The sequence below is a fragment of the Sminthopsis crassicaudata genome, chromosome 4 (assembly GCF_048593235.1).
Source record: "Sminthopsis crassicaudata isolate SCR6 chromosome 4, ASM4859323v1, whole genome shotgun sequence".
Taxonomy (NCBI): Eukaryota; Metazoa; Chordata; class Mammalia; order Dasyuromorphia; family Dasyuridae; genus Sminthopsis; species Sminthopsis crassicaudata.
Window position 1 is genome coordinate 179,988,699 of NC_133620.1, and position 21,918 is coordinate 180,010,616.

At 31.0% G+C, this 21,918-nt stretch overlaps 1 protein-coding gene across 6 annotated transcripts in view; it reads left to right on the forward strand.

The window, feature by feature from the left end:
* The window catches only part of TBC1D32 (TBC1 domain family member 32), a 171,621-nt gene that overhangs the window by 133,769 nt on the left and 15,934 nt on the right, over nt 1-21,918 (forward strand). For 4 of the 6 annotated variants that reach the window (XM_074309982.1, XM_074309984.1, XM_074309983.1 and 1 more), the window contains 2 exons: nt 1,896-1,965; nt 13,010-13,190. In XM_074309982.1, coding sequence (XP_074166083.1) covers nt 1,896-1,965; nt 13,010-13,175 — 236 coding nt within the window. In that variant the 3' untranslated portion in view covers nt 13,176-13,190. Of the gene's footprint in view, nt 1-1,895; nt 1,966-13,009; nt 13,191-13,497; nt 13,653-16,030; nt 16,172-21,918 lie in introns of those variants that run through there. The other 2 variants (XM_074309986.1, XR_012489220.1) reach the window with 2 other exon arrangements.

The window sequence follows — 21,918 nt, forward strand, 5'->3', positions numbered from 1 at the left end:
TAGTGATGATGATTAAAGTGATAATTGATAGAGCACTTTTTTAAAGTTTTCAAAGTAATTCACATATATCTTTATATCCTTACAGCAATTTTTAAGGTAAATGTTATAGTTATTATTTTTATTTTGCAAATGACTTACACATGATTATACAGTTAAATTAAAAAATATATATATGGGACCTCTAAAAGAAAGGGTAAAAAATATAGGATTACAATGTTGAAGATTAGTATTAAACAATGGGGCTGTACAGAAGTTAGAACAATTGTAAGAAATAATAAGAGTACAGAAAGAATATTCATTGAAATAGAGCCATGACAATAGAATATTCTGAAATCCAGGGCAGTCTTTGAAGTAAGGTAATCAAATTTGAAAGCTTCAGAAATGTTATTTTTTTAAACAGCAATACTTAAAATGATTGGAAGTGATGATTAGAATTATTTTTTTTGTATATAAGATTGTTATATTTTGTTGTTTCTATAGCCTCAGTGCCAAGCATGAAATTTAGCACATAGAAGCCACTTAATCCTTGTTGCATTCTTAAATGACAAACAAAACATTTTAATTTTAAATTAATGTAGCATCTTATGAATTACATTTAATTACCCTTTGATATATCAGTTATGAATATCCTTTTGAATAGTTAATTTTTTCTTTAATTTCCATTATACTATTAAAATGCAGATTGGGAATTCACTTGTATGAGTCTAACCACATATCTGTATGAAAGAACCTCTTTAATGACAAAATAAAATTGTGTCTATGATCCCCAGTAGAATATTGTAATAACCATTGTAGCTACACAGGTGATACTTTGTGAAATTTTTATTATATTTTTCCATACTTAAATGTTTTTAGTCTAATTAATTGGTAGATATTAAAATGGAATGATCTCAATGTCCTTATTATGTCTTCATGATCTGACTGACACAGATACTTGATGGGAGGAGGATATTTGCATATGCTAATTATCATATTTTTCTATTCCTTTATTCACAGAAGAAATCTTTTAAATGCTAAAAAAAAAAATTCTCAGTAAATATACTAAATGTGATAAAACATGATACTCTGTTCGCTTCTAGTTAAGGAAACAACATACTCTTCTAAATTCTTTGTTCTTCACAACCTCCATTGAGATTTCTTGGCAAAGATACTAGAATGGTTGCCATTTCCTTCTCATTTTATAAATGAGGAAACGGAGGCAAAAAGGTTTAGATTAAGCATTGGGCCCAGGGTCATACAGTTATCTGAGTCTAGTTTTGAACCCACATCTTGCTGACTCCAGGTTTAGTGCTCTGTACCACCTCACTGTCATCCTAAATTCTAGAATATTACATAAAGGATGACAACTTGTAAAGAGTTTGTAAAGAATAAAGAATGTATTTCAAATATAACATTTAGTAATATTTAATCTTTGAGTATAACACATAAGTAGGAATATGGATTATTTTTAAAAATTTAACCTGTAAGTTATTTGAAATATTTTTGCTTTTAAATATTGAGATAAATGAACACATTGTATTAGATTCTACTAAAATTTTTTTGAATATTGTGGTATTATGCATTGCTAGATGAAAATGCAGTATTTTGAGATTGCTTTCTTCTTGACATTTGCATGTGCTAGAAATACCTAGTCCAGTAAAATAGAAAATAAGTCCAATATCATCACATTTTATTTTTTATGTGATTTTAAATGCTGTTTTATGATAAAAGTAATTATGTGAAGCTTTAGGTTAAGTTATTTGAAAATAAAATGAGATATTTACAATACAAATTCATCAGTGTTTTCAAAATTCATTTAAAAATATGTAAAAATATTACTTTCATCAATTTTCAATTAAACGTGATTATTCAGGCTTTAATACATTTTTATGACTTAGTTTTCTATTGTTTTTCAGCTACTGATGCAGATGTGAAGAATGAAAGCCTTTCATCTGTGCAGCAGCTTGGCATTAAAATGACTGTCAGGTATACTTTTTGAAACTATCTCGTGTATTTCTTGATTTTATTTTCTCTGCCTGTAGTATGTTTAATAATATTTGACAACTCACTATTTTATATCATTAAATCAGAGTTCATCTTTGAGAAAGTAAAAAGGTGTTTTTTTTTTTTTTTAAGTATAGGCATATCATTAAATTATCTTTACAAACTATAACTGTTCATCATTATTCTAGAAGCCAACTGAGGTATGTTTAAACCTGTATCACTGTTAGTTCTTTCTAGAAATAGCATTTAAAAATCAGCAAATAATAGCAGATTCTTACCTATTTTCTAAAAATATAATTACTTCTAATTAGCATTATATGGTGATGAGCATAAAATAAATACACAAATTAAATTAATGAATTGGAATTAATTTAGTTGGGATTCTTAATTTTTAAATTTTACTTCTACTACAGAATGAATAAGTATAATGTGCTGACCTGGTAATTAAAGAATCCTTGACCCTCTTTTATAAATCACCTATATAAAACTAGGATAGTACTAATATTGCCTCCAGAGGATCAACTAAAATAATTTGTATGAAAGCATTTTGAAAGCATAAAGTCTTACAAAATTTTAAGGTTTTTAAAATTATTTCTTGCTTTATCATCTCTAAGTCTTGTTCATCAAGTTGGGTATTTGAAGCAGATAATTAAGTCTTCTCCAAAATTTGATAGGTCTTTAATTCTAGCCTTCCAGTACTTTATAAAATCTGTTAAATCAGGATAACACTTTCTCTGGAACTGCTACAGCTTTGAATTACCAACCCATATTTCTCTACTCTTATACTTCTTGAGAGCAGCTCACACTTTATTTTCTTACTGTCCTTTTACTGTTTAATCCCTTGCCATTTGGCAGTCATTTCCATCACTGTTCTGAAATTCCATTCTTAAAAATTGCCAATGACCTTGTAATCCAATAAACTATTCCCACCTCCCTTCCCCCCCCCCCCTTTTTTTGACTTCTCTCTACTATTTGAACCATTTTCCTTCTTGAAATACTTTGATCTCTTGGCCTTTTTGACTCCATCCTAGTTTGGTTCTTTTATCTGTAGCCGTAGATCTTTCATTTTTGCTTCTTTTAATATTTTTTAAGACTCTATTGTTGATTCTCTCCCTTCATGGATATTCAGGAGCCATACAAACTAAATTTGTCTCAAATGGAACTTCTCTTCACCTCCTCCCCAACAACTTGCTATTCCTCCCAATTTCCCTATTGATACTATCACTTCATCTTACTTTGTTTCAGCTTCACTATTATTACTATCTCTTTTCAAGTTCAAAACATTGATAGCTCTTGTACTTGTTTTTTTAACTGATCTCTGTGCCTCCCATCCTTCTTTCCTCTAATCAGCAGTATATATTACTGTGAGATTGTTCGTCCAAAAAGTATTGCTCATATTACTATTTCCTGTTTAAAAATCTTTAATTGCTTCTAATATCCTGAGTATAAAATCTGGAATCCCATTGGCATTTAGGGTCTTTCCAAATTATATTTTTAATATATTTTTATTTATTTCATTATATATTTCCCAATTATATGAAAAAAATTATTGTTTAAAAAATTTAGTTACAAATTCTCCCAAACTCTCCTTTGATAAGGAATGCAATTTTGTTACACCCCTGTGGACTACTCTAACCTGGTAGCTCCCCTTAGAGCTACTCTTAATGCCCGTCCGTCGAGGGCACGGCTAGGCCACACTTACCCGTCTTCGGGAACCAACCCGGATCCCATAGAGACAGACCACCATTAGGTAGGGGTGAAGCGAAAGAGAACTTTATTCTGAGATAGCACATATTTATACCCCACTGATGAGATGGGGGAAGGGGGAAGCCCTCTAGGAACCTGGCATAATGGGATTGGCCTGAGAAGAAGGAGAGAGGCGTGCTAGGCTTTGAGAGCACTAAGGAGGGAGGCGTGGTACCTGGAATCAGACACCCCCTCATAGGGCTGTGCCCCACCTCCATGTAGGACTTGCTTGCGCCTCAGAGCCTCTCATCCCTCAGGTCTTCCCACATGCTTTGACTGCATTCCTTGCTTCTAGAGGCTTTTTAACCCTTACACAATTTTACATTAATTTTTATATTTTATATTAATTTATATTAATTATATGTAAAATTCCACAAAATTATTTCTATTTTAATCATTTCAAAGAAAACAGACAAAAAATAAAATAAGATGAAGAAAGCAAAAAAAGAAAATGCTTTATTTGTCTTCAGAGTTCATCTGTTTTCTCTCCACAGATGGATAGCATTCTACATCATGGGTCCTTTGGATCATTATCCTGATCAGAATTGCTAAGTCTTTCATAATTGATCATCCTTACAGTATTGCTGGTATTTGGATACAATGTTCCCTTGGCTCTGCACACTTCACTTTGCATGAGTGCATAAGTCTTTACAGGTTTTTTTCTGAGAACATTCTGTTCATCATTTCTTCCAGCAATATGCAGCAAATTTCTCTAAGTTTTTATTAGAGAAACTTGTTGTGAAAATTTCCTCCCAGTTCTCTTCTAATTTTGACTGCCTTATTTTGTGCGGTTTTTTTTTTTCATATAATCAAAATTATCTATTTTACTTCCCATGATTCTATTTCTTTTCTTTTCTTTTTTTTTTTTCCCCCCTTAGGCTGGGGTTAAGTGACTTGCCCGGGGTCACACAGCTAGGAAGTGTTAAGTGTCTGAGACCAGATTTGAACTCCGGTCCTCCTGAATTCAGGGCTGGTGCTCTATCCACTGCGCCACCTAGCTGCCCCCGATTCTATTTCTTATTAAGTCTCAAATTCTTCCCTTATCTATAAATCTGATAGGCATATTTTTCCAGGCTTCTCTAATTTACTTATGGTATTTGGTCTATGCTTAGTTTCTGCCAAACTGCTATCCAGTTTTCCTAACAATTTTTATCAAATGGTGAGTTTATAACCTAAAAGATTGTATCTTTGAATATGTCAAATATTAGGTGATTTATTTTATATTAGGTATCTAATACATTCCTCTGATCCATCTTTGTAATTTTAAGTGCCAAGTTAATCTGATTATTACAGCTTTGTAATACATTAGTTTGAAATCTGGCACTGCCAAGCCACCTTTCACACTTTGTTTCATTGAATTCTTTGATATTCTTCATCTTTTCTTCTTCCAGACAAATTTTGTTCTCATTTTTCCTAGGTCTTCCAAATAAGTTTTGCCAACTTGATTGATGTGATATTGAATAAATTAATGTCGTTAGAATTATTTGTGTGATGAATATTTTGTAATTGTGTTCATATAATTCCTGGCCTTGTTTTAGCAGATAGATTCCCAAGCATTTTATAAGTGTCTGCAGTTATTTTAATTGGCATTTTTCTTTCTATCTCATGTTACTGGTTTTTATTAGTATTATACAGAGATGTTGATGATTTATGTGGATTCATTTTATATCCTACAACTTTGCTGAAGTTAATTGTTTCAACTACTTTTAGTTGACTAAGATATTCTAGCTATACCATCATGTCATCTACAAAGAATAATAATTTTGTTTCCTCTTGAACTATTTTTATTCCTTCATTTTTTTTTCTTATTTTATTGCTGTAGTTGGCATTTCTAACACAGTACTGATGATAATAGTGATAATAGACATCTTTCTTTCACTCTTGATCTTAGTGGAAAGCTGCAAGTTTATCCTCATTACAGATAATACTTACTCATGATTTTATTAGATAGATACCACTTATTTCTGTGCTTTTTATTGTTTTTTTTTCTTTTTTAAATAATATTTTATTTTTCCCCAGTTAAATTTTAAATCAACTTTTAACATTCATTTTTTTTTTCAGTTTTGAGTTCAAAATTATATCCATTCCTTCCATCCCTATTCCCTCCGTGAGATGCTAAACAATTTAATATAGGTTACATGTGCAATGATATAAAACATTTCTATATTAGTTGTAATGTTCTTATTGGTTTTCTGGAGGTCTCTGGATCAGTTTTCGTTTCAGTAGAGTAACACCACAAAGTCCAAATTCTTTAATACCTCCTTGCCCAAGCCTGGCTAGCTTTCTTTAGGCCCTTCAGATGGTATCAGTGCGGGGGAGCAGGAGGACAGGCCAGCCACCATGAGGCTGATGAAGATAGAATGAATGTATCTCCTTGGCTCCAAGAGCTTGAGCTCCTGCCTCCAGTCCTCTTGTCTTCTCTGGCTCTGACCTTGACTGAGTTTGTCCCAGCTTATAGGCTCTATTCTAATTACGTTTATCATAGATGTGAATCTTGTGGAACTATATTAAGTACTAAGTACATATACTGAACTAGAGAACTATTAATCACCATGCTAAACTAGATAACCATTGTCTTATCAATTCCACCGAGTTAGCACCTTGTAAGAATCCTTGTTTCAAGTACAAGAGTTCTGGCCCATAACAATAGTAATTTTTAAACTTTTAATGTTTTAATAAGAATGGATATTATATTTTACCAAAAGGTTTTTCTGCATAAATTGATGTAATCATATAATTTTGTTGTTGTTGTTGACATAGTCATTTATGCTGTTAACTTTCCTAATATTGAATTATTCTGCCTTCCAAAAATTTTACCTGGTCATAGGGTGTAATTTTTATTATATATATATTCTCCTTGTTAGTATTTTATTTAAAAATTTTATATTAATATTTATTAATGAAATTGATCTATAGTTTTCTTTCTCAATTTTTGCTCTTCCTGTTTTTGTTATAAAAATTATATTTGTATCATAAAAGGAATTTGATAGGACTTCAGCTTTACCTTTTTCCCCCCCAAAGTACTTTAGATAATATGAGGATTATTTGTTGCTTAAATATTTAATGGAATTTACTTGGAAACTTTTTCTTGAATTTTTTTTTTTCCTAAGACGCCTCATTAGTGGATTATTCAACATCTTTTTGTAAGGTCCAGTTGTTTAAGTACTTTATTTCCTCTTCTGTTAATCTGAACAATTTATATTTTTGTAAATAATAATCCATTTCATTGAGCTTGTCAATTTTACTGGCATATAATTGGCCTGGATTATGCTTTAAAATTGCTTTAATTCTATCTTCATTGGTAATACATTTACCCTTTTCATTTTTGATAAAGGTAATTTGGTTTCCTTCTTTTTTCTAAAACGTGTTTACCAAATGTTTATCAAGTTAGTTTCTGTTTTATAAATCTTAGTTTTATTAGTTCAATTTTTTTTCAGCTTTATTGTCTTCATGAATTTTCAGAATTTCCAATTTAGTGTTTAATTGGGGAATTTTATATTTTTGTTTTTTCACTAGTTTTTTTTTTCTATCTCTTTTTCTCTTTTATTGAAGTTTTGCTTAGAGTTATAAATTTTCCTCTTAAGAACTACTTTGGCTGCATCTCACAAATTTGGGGATGTTATCTCATTGTTGCCATTCTCTTTAATTAAATATTGATTATTTCTATATATTTTTTGAAATACATCATTTAAAAATATATATGTAGTATATTCTCTTTGCCCCAATTACATGTTTAAAAAAAATTTTTTTTTTTCAAAAAATAATTTTTCCAAATTTTCTTCCTCTTTCTCTCCCTCCCACTCCTCACTGGGAAAACAAGTAATTTAACATAGGGTATGCATATGTATATAGTCATGCAAATCATATTATTATAAAACAAAACAAATCTAAGCCTCCCAAAAAAATAAAGTTTAAAAAAAAATATGCTTTGATCTACATTCAGTCTTCATAAATTCTTTCAGGATGAAGAACATTTTTCATCAAAAGTATGGATGATATTGTACTGATGAGAATAGCTAAGTCATTTTCAATTCACTGTGCTATGAACAATGTTCCCCTGGATCTGCTATTTTCACTTTATATTATTTCATGTCTTTCCAGGTTTTCCTGAGAGCATCCTACTCATCATTTCTTATTGCACAATAATAGTCTATCAAATCATAAAGCCCAACTTGTTTAACTATTCCTCAATTGATGAGCATGCCCTCAATTTCCAATTCTTTGCTACCATTACAAATACTTTGTATACATATATAGATCCTTTTCCTTTCTGTTTTTTTTATCTCTTGGGAACACAGCCCTACTAATGGTATTACTGGGTCAAAGTATATATGTGGTTTTAAAAACTCTGTGGATATAGTTCCAAATTGTTCTATAGAATAGTTGAATAAGTTCACAACTCTACCAGTAGAGCAATAGTGTCTCAGTTTTTCGACGTGCCCTTTAACATTTATCATTTTCCTTTTCTGTTATAATTAGTCATTTTGATAAGTATGGAATAGTATCACAGAATTATTTTCTGTTTATCAGTGGTGATTTATAATATTTGTATATGACTATAGAGAGGTTTAATTATTTTCTCTGACAACTGCCTGTTCATATCTTTCAACCATTTATCAATTGGGGAATGGCTTATAGGAAAAACATTCATATATGCATATTCCCCAGCATATTTAACTATTCCCCCAATATAGTTAGCTCAGTATTCTATATATTTGAGAAATCAGGCCTTTATCAGAGAAACTTAATGTAAAAACTTTTTTCAAAATTATGATTAATTTTTTTCTATCCTATTTTCCTGTTTATATTACTGTCTTTCTTCTTTCATCCTGAGCATCTTCAAAAGTGTTTTGCTTCTGACTACTACATCCCACAATCTATCCTCCCTTCTATCAGCACCTCCAAACCTTCTCTTACCCCTTCCTTTCCTACTTTCCTATAGAATAAGATAGATTTCTATACCCAGTTGAGTGTATTTTGTTATTACCTATTTGAGGCAATTCCAATGAAAATAAGGTTTGTACCCTCCCATTGCCTTCCCCATCTTTCCTTCTAATTCTTTTGCATTTCTGCCTTTACTTTTTAAACTTTCTCCTAGTGAATTCCTTTTTTTTACCTCTTCATTTTATTTTTTAGGTAATAATTCTAGTAAGTTAAATTCAGACCCATCCCCTTTATGTGCGTTTCTTCAGTTTGCCTTAATGAGAAAATTCTTAGGAATTATACATATCATCTTCCCATGTGGGGACAGACAGTTTAAATCTTATTATGATTTCTCTTTCTTCTACTTTTGAATCTTTTATTTGAAATTCAGGTTTTCTATTCAAGTCCTTTTATTAGAAATTATTGAAAGTTTTCTATTTCACTGAGCGCCCATCTTTCCCCCAGAATGATCATACTCAATTTTGGTGGGTGGATGGATTTTTGAGTATCATCCTAGCATCTTTGCTCTCTAGAATAACATATTCTAAAAGCTTCTAAATCTTGTGCTATCTTCACTGTACTCCATGATATTTAAATTATTTCTTCCTAGGCTTATTACATTATTTTCTCCTTGACCTAAGATCTCTGGAATTTGATGATAGTATTCCTTGGAGTTTCCATTTGGTGATCTCTTTCAGGAAGTGAACAGTGGATTGTATTAATTTCTATTCTAACCTCTCTAGTTCCAGAATCTCAGGAGCAGTTTTCCTTGAAAATTTCTTGAAACTTAATGTCTAGGCTCTTTTTTTTTTTTTTTTTTTTTTTTTTTTGATCATGGCTTTCAGGAAGTCCAATAATTCTTAAATCATTTCTCCTGAATCTATTTTCTAGATTGTTTGTTTTTCCAAAGAGATATTTAACATTTTCTTCTACTTTTTTTTGCATTCTTTTAATTTTTTTTTTTTATTCTTGATGTTGCATGTAGTTATTAGCTTCCATTTGCCTAATATAAATTTTTAAAGAATTATTTTCTTCAATGAACTTCTGTATCTCATTTTTCCATGGGGGTAATTCTGCTTTTTAAAGAGTTCTTTTCTTCAGTCAAATTTTGTTTATATTTTCCCAACTGGCCAATTCTGCTTTGTAAGGATTTATCTTCAATGAATTTTTGTATATCTTTTTCCATTTGGTCAATTAAATATTTTAAAGCAATTTTCTCTTCATTGGATTGTTGTGCTTCTTTCTCCCCTTGTTTTTTATAAGGTATAATTTTCTTCATTATTTTTTGTCTACTTTATGAAGCTATATATCTTTTTTCTTTTTTTTAAAAATGTATACAGGATGCTGTTACAATGCCCATATGGGGATAGAGATCATAGTCTTGGGCTGGAAGTGCCAGGATGAGGAGGAGTACTAGCACACAAGAGTTTGATAAGTGGGGAACTTGGACATAGATACAAGGCAAAAAAGAGTGTGTGGTCATTTAGGGATCAGGGAAAAGGCTAGGAAAACAGTAAATACACTTCTCTTTAAATCATACCACCGTGAAAGAGCTGAAAGTTTACAGACTCAGAGATTTGAAAGAAGCTGTACAAAAACCCTGAAGTTTAAGAACTGTGCCCTCTCTACTCCTGAGAGCTGAGCCCAACAATTTTAATATAAAGTTAAAAGTTAAAAAAAAAAAAAAAAAGGCTTAGAATTAGCATGCAAGAGAAAATAATTATGAGCACAGAACACTACTATGGTGACAGAAGATTAAAACAAAAAGAAATCAACAAAGTCAAAACTGCTATATCCAAAGCCTAAAGGAAAAAAAAAAGATGAATTGGTTTTAGGCTCATAAAGAATTTCTAGAACATCCTAAAAAGGATATTAAAATATCAAATAAGAAAGGTAGAGGAAAAATTTTGAACAGAATGACAATGATGTGAGAAAATCATGAAAAAAGGTAGATAGCACACATAATATTGTATCTAGGATATACTGTAACACATTTATTATATATGGGATTGCCTGTCATCTAAGGGAGAGAGTAGAGGAAGGGATGGGAAAATTTGGAAAAGTGAATACAAGGGATACTCTTGTAAAAAAATTACCCATACATATGTACTGTCAAAAAATTATAATTATAAAATTAATACATTTAAAAAAAAAAGAAAAAAGATATATAGCTTCATAAAGTAGACAAAAAATAATGAAGAAAATGATACCTTATAAAAAACAAGGGGAGAAAGAAGCACAACAATCCAATGAAGAGAAAATTGCTTTAAAATATTTAATTGACCAAATGGAAAAAGATATACAAAAATTCATTGAAGATAAATCCTTACAAAGCAGAATTGGCCAGTTGGGAAAGTATAAACAAAATTTGACTGAAGAAAAGAACTCTTTAAAAAGCAGAATTACCCCCATGGAAAAATGAGATACAGAAGTACATTGAAGAAAATAATTCTTTGTGGGTTCTGCCACTTAGCATTTTAATCATGTTACTGTTTTTTTTTTTAACTTTTTAAATTTACTATTTTTTTTTACTTTTTAAATTTACTTTTCAACATTTTATAATTCTAACTTTCATTTCCCCCCATCCTCCCTGACCTCATCCCCAAGACAGTGAGCAATCTGATATAGGTTATACATGTACAGTCATATTAAACATGTTCTCCTGATTCTGTTCAATTCACTCAGCATCAATTCATGTAAAACATTCCAAGGTTTTTCTAAAATTCAGCCACTCATTTTTTTCTTAATGTACAATAGTATTCCATTACATTCATATACTATACTTTGTTAAGTTATTCCCTAACTGATGTGTATATTCTCAAATTCCAGTTCTTTGGCATTACAAAAAAAGAACTGCCACAAACATTTTTGCACATAGGTCCTTTTTCCTCATTTATATCAACCTAGCAATGATACTACTGTACAGTTTTATATCCCTTTGGGTATAGTTCCAAATTGCTTTCCAGAATGTTTGGATCATTTTCCCAACTTCACCAACAGTAGTGTTCCAACTTACCCATATCTACTCCCATATTTATCAGTACTTTTTCCTGTCATCTCAAACAATTTGCCAGGCATAAAGTGGTACTTCAAAGTTGCTTTAACTTCCATTTCTCTATTCAATAATGATTCAGAGCATTTTTCACATGACTAGAAATGGCTTAAATTTCTTTATTTGAAAATTGTATGTTCATATCCTTTGACCATTTCTCAATTGGAGAATGATTTATATTCTTGTGAACTTAGCTAATTCTTACATATTTTAGAAATAAATGAATTATCAGAAACACTGGCTGGGAAAATTGTTTCCCAGCTTTTTGCTTCCCTTCTAATCTTGGCTGTTTTAGTTTTGTTTGTGCAAAATCTTTTTTAATTTAATATAATCTTCTCTAGTTCTTTGGCTGTAAATTCTTCTCTTCTCCAAAGATCAGACAGTCTATCCCTTGCTCTACTAATTTGTTTATGATATTGTCCTTCATGTCTAAATACTGAACCCATTTTGACATTACCTTGGTAGAAGGTATGAGATGTTGGTCAATGCCTATTTTCTGCCATTTCTTTTCTTTTGTTCTTTTCTAATGTTCCCATCAATTTTTAGTAAAGAGTGGATTCTTATCCCAGAAGTTGAAGTCTTTTGAGTTTATCAAACAGAATTCTTTAATAGTCATTGACTAGAATATCTTGTGTACCTAACTTATTCCACTCATCCATTATCCTATTTCTTAGCCACTACCAAATAGTTTTGATGATTTCTGCCTTTTAATATAGTTTTAGGTCTGGTGTGAGAAGATCAGAATAGATTTTCTTTGGAGATTCTTCCAGCTCCAAATCTCTTGTTTAGCACTCCTTAATCCTTAAAATTAAAGCTATTTTTTCCCTATCCTTCATTTCTAATATACAGTAAGCTACCAAATCCTTCACCACAGTATTCTAGTATTCAAGATCTCTTTATCATGGTTAGAGTCACCATTCTCTTTGTTACTCACAATATAGATTTTTGCAGTAACCTCTTCACAATTCTTTCTTGTCTCTATTCTTTTCCCTTTGTAAGTCATTTTGTATGCCTTTTGAGATAATCCTATGCATGCTTTAGTCTAGCTATGTGACTCCTGCTCAGAAATATTCAGTGGCTCTCTTTTGCCCATAAAGTTCAAACCCACTTCTCTATAAATATTAGCTCTCCACAAATTCTTTGTTGTATTGAACTTAGGAACCTTGGTTTAAATCTATTAGAATAAGAATTTTGAATAAGAATTTTAAAAATTAGCTTCCATATATATTAATTCACATTAAATAGACTTTAGTCAATTGTTTTCCAGTGTATTTCTCATTTTAAATGTTTGGTGAATTCATGTAGATATGGTAAATTTCTTAATCTACTGAAAGATGGTGCTGAAAATGATCTTACTTTGGTGTTGAAGCATTCTGAGAGATTTCTGAAGCAGCAGCAAACAGCAATAAAATCTCCACTTCATATCCTTTCTGAAATAAATTTTATAAAAAAGAGCATTTCTATGATTTAGGTTTCCTAGATACTTTTTCAAAGCATTTTAAAAATATAACTTTTGTCTACAGAGGTCAACTTTAATGTGCCCAAAGTACTGACATTTAATTTAGAATGTTGTATCTTTTTAAAAGTAATTTTCTTAATGGACTTAATTTGGTTTTGATTTTTTTTTTAAATGGTCCCTTCATTAGAATTTCTTTATAGATTTGTTCAGGGAAATATTTTTATATTAGAAACTCCTATTTCCATGCCTTTTCACAGATAACTGCAATGGTTTTGTACATTTACACATATTAGAAAAAATATAATTATGATTATTTCTTAACAATATTCTATAGGCTGTCTACAGGGACGTTACCCTGGCCATGACTGGTTTGTATCCTCTCTGTTTCTTATAATGTTGGGTGACCAAGATAAAACACTAAAAGTTCTGCAGAAATTCTCCAGGCTGCTAACTTCTGCATTTCTCTGGTTGCCAAGATTGCATATTTCTGTAAGTTTTCTATATGTGTGTGTATGTTTATGAAAATTGTTTTCTTTTGGAAAGCCTTTAACTGTATCAGTTGTGTGTGTGTGTGTGTGTGTGTGTGTGTGTGTGTGTGTGTGTGTGTGTGTGTGTGTGTGTGTGTCTGTCTGTTTGTATGTATGTATGTAACATTTTCTCAAAAAGTTTTCTCTATACCTCAGGTAAATTGATAGTAATGCATGCATTATTGAATTCAAAGCTGGCATTAAAACAGTTTTTACTAGTTGGTTTAAATGTTCATGTGCAAACAAAGAGTACTACTTTGGGGGCAGTTTTTAATATTGTTTTTCTATGTGTCCTTGATTAATATTAAAGCAAAAGATTGTTAGAACATGTAAGTACAGTTAGAAAGAAAAGTAATTTTAAATATTTTTGGGAGATTAGTGCTTAAGAGGTTCTCACCAAATTTTAATATATATATTTTTTAATGTTAGTGGAGAGCTATTTATGGCTTCCACTTATTTTTTTAAAGTTTTTCTTTGTTGAACACTGATAAATTCTTGAACTCAAAAGAATTGTGCTGTAATTTGTAATGGAAGACTAAGAAATTCTGCAGCTGGCAAAATTTATATTAAGAATTTTTTATCTTACATGTATTTTTAAAAAGCTCTACAGTTTTGTTAGAATTGGATATCAAGCTTCACCAACTCTATTTTTTAGTCTCTTACCAGCTTTTTTGTTGTTGTTGTTGTTGTTGTTAATGGTAGATCATATAACTAATAATGATGGGAGAAGTTTAAATGAATGAACATATGAACTCACTTTTACATTTTTTTTATTAAAGGTTTTTATTTTCAAAACATATATATCAATAATTTTTGACAATCACTGTGTAAAATCTTGTATGCCAATTTTTTTTTTTTACTTCCCTTCCCTCCACTCTCTCCCCTAGATGGTTAGTAATCCAATGTATGTTAAACATCACCTTGACATTTCAAGGTGACAGTTTACCACAACTACTTTCAAACTAGCAAGATTTATGTTTGAAAAAAATCTTCATTTGTATAATTTTAAAATGATTTGGAATCTGAAGGACATGATTTCATGATTTAAATGAGCTCCCCTGAAGTATCTTTATAGGAATAAAAATATATATTTATCTAATTAACCATCACTAGAATAAAATACGACTTTTCTGAGGGAAGAAAAAATAGAAAGGAATAAGCACCTATATAGCCATGTGTTCCATGAAGTGTGATAATATTTTTTTAAATAATTAATATCCCATTTGAGCCTTACAACATCCCCACAAGGAAAGATGATACATTAACTTTTATTTTTTTTTTAAATCATCAGTTTACTCATTCCTTTATATAACTTTATTAGTTCTTATTAGTCAAATCTTCTGGTTAATAGAATTAATCTATATATATTTCTGTTTTTAAAATAATTAGAATTCTGTAAAACACTGTTAAATTAAATGATTGAAATTCATTGAAATGAAACTGTACTATATTTTAATTAATCTTTTTTATTTAAGGGGATGAAAAAATAATACATTGCATTTTTTATGAATTTTTATCACTATCTACTATTGTTTTATGAATGTACTTTATGAATACAATCCTAACAAATATCATCGTAGATAAGATTGAAATTTCCATTTATGTGTTGTCATATACTTTTATCTCTTCATACTTTGAAATAATCCAAAATATTTATTGAATAATAAAGTCAAAATCATATTTGGCCTATGGTAAAATATCTTTAACCTTTAAAGTGTGAATTATTTTAGTTTTCAACTTACATATTTCCTATGCTAAATAGTGCAGATAATATAGATATATAGGATAGATCGCCTTTATAGTAAGAGAACTTGATAGTTGATGAGATAAAAAAAATTTTTAGAAATATTATTATCTTGTCTTTTAAAATTCAGTTAGCAGCAAGGGCATCCTTTTCAGAAAATATGGTTAACAAGACTGATCTTATTCATTTTTCTGGACTTCTTATATTGCAGGTGATTGTTTTTAATTCAGCATAAAATTATGCTATTATAGGAAGCTAAAGTTGGCCAATATATTTGTTTCTTGTGTATTTGAAGAGTTTTTATATTCCCCAATTCCATTTTTTCTCTGTTGCCTAGTATTCTTAATTTTAATTTACACTAAAGTTCATAATTATAATACTTTATTATTATATTTCCTTTTTGTACTACCACATTAGTTGCAAAGCAACAATTTAAGGAATAATGTAATAGGACATAAATAAGTGTGTGTGTGTGTATATATATATATATATATATATATATATATATATATATATATATATATATATATATATATATATATATGTTGGATTTAGCCAACATTTTTACTAATTCTCAGTTTCTCTTTTTTACTCAGAAATACCTACCTAGTGATATCTCAGAGTCTGGCATACATCCCATATATTTTTGTGGTGCTCATTATATTGAAATGTTACTGAAGACTGAGGTTCCACTTGTCTTTTCAGCTTTCCACATGTCTGGATTCACCCCATCACAGGTAAACATTCCCAGAGTTTTACATTGTTTAACTGATAAATCAAGGAAACTTTAAAAATTCAAATTCTCAAAATGTTAGTAATGTATAGAATTATTTTTGTCAGTAATATAATACAGAATTTTCAACTAATTGACTGGTAGAAGTCCTTACAATTTTAATTAAAGACTTACTGATTCTGAGACTGTTACAATTTGAGGAAAGTACTCTGGAAAGATCACTAGGACTTAAAAAAATATGTGCTTTCTTATCTTTGCTCTCTTAATAACAGTTGTTGGCTTAAATTAGACTAATCACACATCCTCTCTCTGCCTCAGTTTCCTTATCTGTTATGGTTTCTTAAGTATATTGGGAGGGTGTTGATGCTTGGAAGGTAGAAGTAACTTTGCATTCATTTTTGTATATACCTGGTTTCATCTCATTTTGTGGCCTTTAGAGATCAGCCTACTGTGTTCCTGAGTAAATAAATAGCAAAAACTAGTGTTAACAGTTAAATCTTATACTACCTTTCTACATAGCAAGTCTCCTGTATCTTCACTTGAATTTTTTAAATTTTGATGTTCTCAATTTTTCACTCTTTTGCTTCCCACATCTAATCAATTGCTGAGTTTTGCCATTTCTACTCCCACAACATCTTTTATATTCAATGCCTCTTCTCTACTCATACAGTACAAATATTGGTTAAGATTGTTTTCACTTAACTGAATTATTGCATTGAATTACCACTGATCTCCCTGCCTCAAATTGTTCCTTTGCCCAATTATCTTCCCTTCACAGCTACTAAAGAATTTTTCCCCCTTAAGTTCAAAACTGACCATGGCACTCTTCTGTTCAATAAAATCCACTGAATATCTATTTCCTCTGTGATAAATTAAACTTATGTTAGGCTTTTAAATTTCTTCACATCCTGATCACAATCTTTCTTTGTAATCTCATTATATATTACTCTTCTTCCTTTACTCTTGTGTTCTATCCAAACTGACTTTCTCTGTTTCTCAAATACAGTATTCTGTCATCTCCATGCCTTTACATTTTTCCCTTTGTTTGTAAAGCATCCCTTTCATAGAATTCCTTACTTCTTTCAAAACTCAGCTCACCCACTACTTTCCTTAAAAATCTTTCCTCTTGCTAGTACTCTTCCTTCCTCCCTAAATATTATGTATTTACTTTATATATTCTTATATATGTATCCAACAGCAAGAGATACAAAGAGAAATCCCATTCAAAATAATTGTCGATAGCATAAAGTATTTGGGAATCTCTCTACCAAAGGAAAGTCAGGAATTATATGAGCAAAACTATAAAACACTTTCCACACAAATAAAGTCAGACTTAAATAATTAGAAAAATATTAAGTGCTCTTGGATAGGCCAAGCAAATATAATAAAGATGACAATACTCCCTAAACTAATCTATTTATTTAGTGCCATCCCAATCAGACTCCCAAAAAAACTTTTAATGACCTCGAAAAAAATAACAACAAAATTCATATGGAAGAACAAAAGGTTAAGAATTTCAAGGGAATTAATTAAAAAAAAATTAAATGAAGGTGGCCTAGCTGTACCTGATCTAAAACTATATTATAAAGCAGCAGTCACCAAAACCATTTGGTATCGTCTAAGAAATAGATTAGTTCATCAATGGAATAGGTTAGGTTCACAAGACAAAATAGTCAATAACTATAGAAATCTAGTGTTTGACAAACCCAGAGATCCTAACTTTTGGGATAAGAATTCACTATTTGACAAAAACTGCTGGGAAAACTGGAAATTAGTATGGCAGAAATTAGGCATAGACCCACACTTAACACCACATACCAAGATAAGATCAAAATGGGTCCATGATTTAGGCATAAAGAACGAGATCCTAAATAAATTAGAGGAACGTAGGGTAGTTTACCTCTCAGATTTGTGGAGAAGGAAGGAATTTGTGTCCAAAGGAGAACTAGAGATCATTATTGATCACAAAATAGAAAAATTTTATTACATCAAATTAAAAATTACAAATAAAACTAATGCAAACAAAATTAGAAGGGAAATAAGAAACTGGGAAAACATTTTTAGTAGTTAAATTTTCTGATAAAGGCCTCATTTCCAATATATATAGAAAATTGACTCTAATTTATAAGAAATCAGGCCATTCTCCAATTGGTAAATGGTAAAAGAATAATAATTTTCAGAGGATGAAATTGAAACTATTTCCACTCATATGAAAGAGTGTTCCAAATCACTATTGATCAGAGAAATGCAAATTAAGGCAACTCTGAGATACCACTACATAACTGTTACATTGGCTAAGATGACAGGAACAAATAATGATGAGTGTTGGAGGGGATGCGGGAAAACTGGGACACTGATACATTGCTGGTGGAGTTGTGAAAGAATCCAGCCATTCTGGAGAGCAATCTGGAATTATGCCCAAAAAGTTATCAAACTATGCATACCCTTTGATCCAGCAGTGTTACTACTGGGCTTATATCCTAAAGAGATCTTAAAGAAGGGAAAGGGATCGACTCCCGTGTGCAAAAATGTTTGTGGCAGCCCCCTTTGTAGTGGCCAGAAACTGGAAATTGAGTGGATGCCATCAATTGGAGAATAATTGAATAAATTGTGGTATATGAATATTATGGAATATTATTGTTCTGTAAGAGATGACCAGCAGGATGATTACAGAAAGGCCTGGAGAGACTTACATCAACTGATGCTGAGTGAAACGAGCAGAACTAGTAGATCATTATACACTTCAACACTGACACTGTATGAGGATGTATTCTGATAAAAGTGGATATCTTCGACAAAGAAGGTCTACTTCAGTTCCAATTGATCAAAGTAGACAGAATCAACCACATCCGGAAAAGGAACACTGGGAAAAGAGTGTGAACTATTTGCACTTTTGTTTTTCTTCCCAGGTTATTTTTCCCTTCTGAATCCAGTTCTCTCTGTGCAACAAGAGAACTGTTCGATTCTACACACATATACTGTATCTAAGATATACTATAACATAATTAGCATGTATAAGACTGCTTGCCACCTAGGGGAGGGGGTGGAGGGAAGGAAAGGAAAAGTTGGAACAGAAGTGAGTCCAAGCAATAATGTTGTAAAAAATTACCCAAGCATATGTTCTGTCAATAAAAAGTTATAACAAAAATAAATAAATAAATAAAATGCTGAAGAAAACAACTCCCTAAAAGTTAAAATTGGCCAAATGGAAACCAATGATTTCATGAGACATCAGGAAATGATAAAATAAATTCAGAGATTGAAAAATAGAAGAAAATGTGAAATATCTCATAGGAAAAACAACTGACTTAGAAAATCCATTCAGGAGAGATGATTTAAAAATCTGGTACTAAAGTACCTGAAACAACAATAAAAGAAATTTAAAGAAATTATACAGGAAATATAATGGAATATGGGTGTATGTATTATTTATATATAATTGTAATCTAAAACAGGCCAGAATTCTGTACTTTAAAACAAGGATTCTTACAAGGTGTTAAGTCAGTGGAATTGATAAAGACAATGGTTATTTAGTTTAGCATGGTGATTAATAGTTCAGTATGATTGATTTAATCTTACAACAAATAATGGTTCCCTATTGATAAAATGATTGGTTTATACTCAGTATAGAGCATATAAGCTGGGACAAACTCAGCCAGGGTCAGAGCCAGATTCATTCATCCCATTTTACACCACCCGTGGTAGCTGTCTTCCTGCATTTTCTCTACTGAATCCAAGTCCCTTCTGAAGGCCAAGAGAAAGCTAGCTGAGCACCTACTGAAGGAGACAAAGACTTTTGGACTTTAACACCTGGCTACTATTCTCATGATAATTACTTTGCTGAAAGAAAGCTGCTATAAGACTTCCAGGAATATACATACATATATATATGTAAATATGCATACATATTTTTCAAGAAGTTATAAAGGAAAATAACCCAGATATCATAGAACTAGAGAGTAAATTAGAAATTGAAAGACTCTACAAGTCTCCTACTAAAAGAAATACCAAAATGAAAGAAACCTCCCTTGAACATTATAGCCAAAATAACAGTATCCCCAAATCAGAGAGAAAATTATACTATAAAAATTAAAAAAGAAATATTTCAAATACCATGATGCCAGTCAGAATCACACAAAATTTGGCAGTTGTAATCTAAAAGAATAGGAGGACTTGGAATGTGATTCCGTAAGGCAATGGGGGTGTGATTAACACCAAGAATTATTAGTCAGTCTATACTTCTATAGAAGGGGAAAAAAATAATGAAATAGGACTTTCAAGCATTTCTGAAGAAAAGACATGAGCTGAACATAAAATTTGAAGTTCAAGCATAAAATTTTGAAAACACATGAAAAGGTAAACAGAAGTCAGAAACCATAAGGGACTAAATAAATTGTTTTTACACTCCTATATGGAGAGATGATATATAATCCTTCAGAATTTTATCATGATTAAAATGTTACAAGGAGTCTAAGTATGATTTTATGTTGTATGATCTCAAAAAAAAAAAGGAAGAGTGAAAAAAGCAGATGTATTCAGAAAAGGTGAAAGGGAAAAGAATGGAAAAAATTTCATATAAAAGAAATGCAAAAAGATTTAATTTATATCAAGGAAGAATGTAATGTTCTGACTAGTTTTCTGGAGGGCCTTTGGACCAGCCTTGGTCTCAGCAGAATAAATCACTACGAGAATAGTCAGGGATAAAGTCCAAAGTCTTTGTCTCTTTTAGTCTCCCAGTTTGTGTCAGCAGTCTCAGTCAATCAGCCAGTCAGCAGTCTGTACATCTCAGTCTCTGCTCCCATCCCAGTCAGCCATCTAGTGAGCAGTCTGCACATCTCAGTCTCTGCTCCCGACTTAGGTCTGATTCTGACCTCTTAAATACTCTATTACAATTAAATCAATTCATCATACTGAGTATAAGCCAATCATATCACCAGGGAACCAATTAGCTCATCAATTCCACTGAGTTAATATCTTGTTGTAGGATTAAATCAATCATACTGAGTCTTAAATATACCTTTTCAGAGTTCCTGCCTTCTACAGAAGAATGTGGAGGAGAGGGGAAGAACAGGCAACACTTTACCCAACAGGAAAATAAGAGGGGAAGGGGTAATGGAAAAGTTGGGGGTAATAAGTAATAAGAGGAATAAGGTAGATTAAGAAAGTCAGTGGTTGGAAGCTAAACACTCTTGGAGAGGCAACAAGATCAAAAAGAGAAGGATATGTATAAGAGAATTGGATGGAGTGAAATACCCAATTAACAATCACAACTGTGGATGTAAATGGTATGAACTGACTCATAAAATGGAAGAACAAAGTGGATTAGCAACTAGAATCCAAAAATGTTATTTGTAAGAAGCATATATGAAATAGTAAGATATTGTGAATATAAAATTTATTTACTTCACTAAATCATTTATTCTGTTTTGCTTTTCCATGTACATATTATACAATTGCCCAAATCATATTTTTTCCCCTTTGTGTTAAATTCAGAAGTTCAGCTTCTTTAAGTTAAATTTCAAAGTTCCACAGTCTTACAAATCATTTTTAATTAAAGGAAATCTATTATCTTTTTATAACACTAAACTTATATAGTTAAAGGAAATATGTTATTTATATACCATAATTCTTGAATAACATAGATGAGATCAACAATTAAGCAGGATAGGAGGGATTTTAGCTAAATTTACCTTCCAGACTTCCTTCCAATCACATTTTTCCATCAGTTTTTCTTGATTTGTATTATTTCAG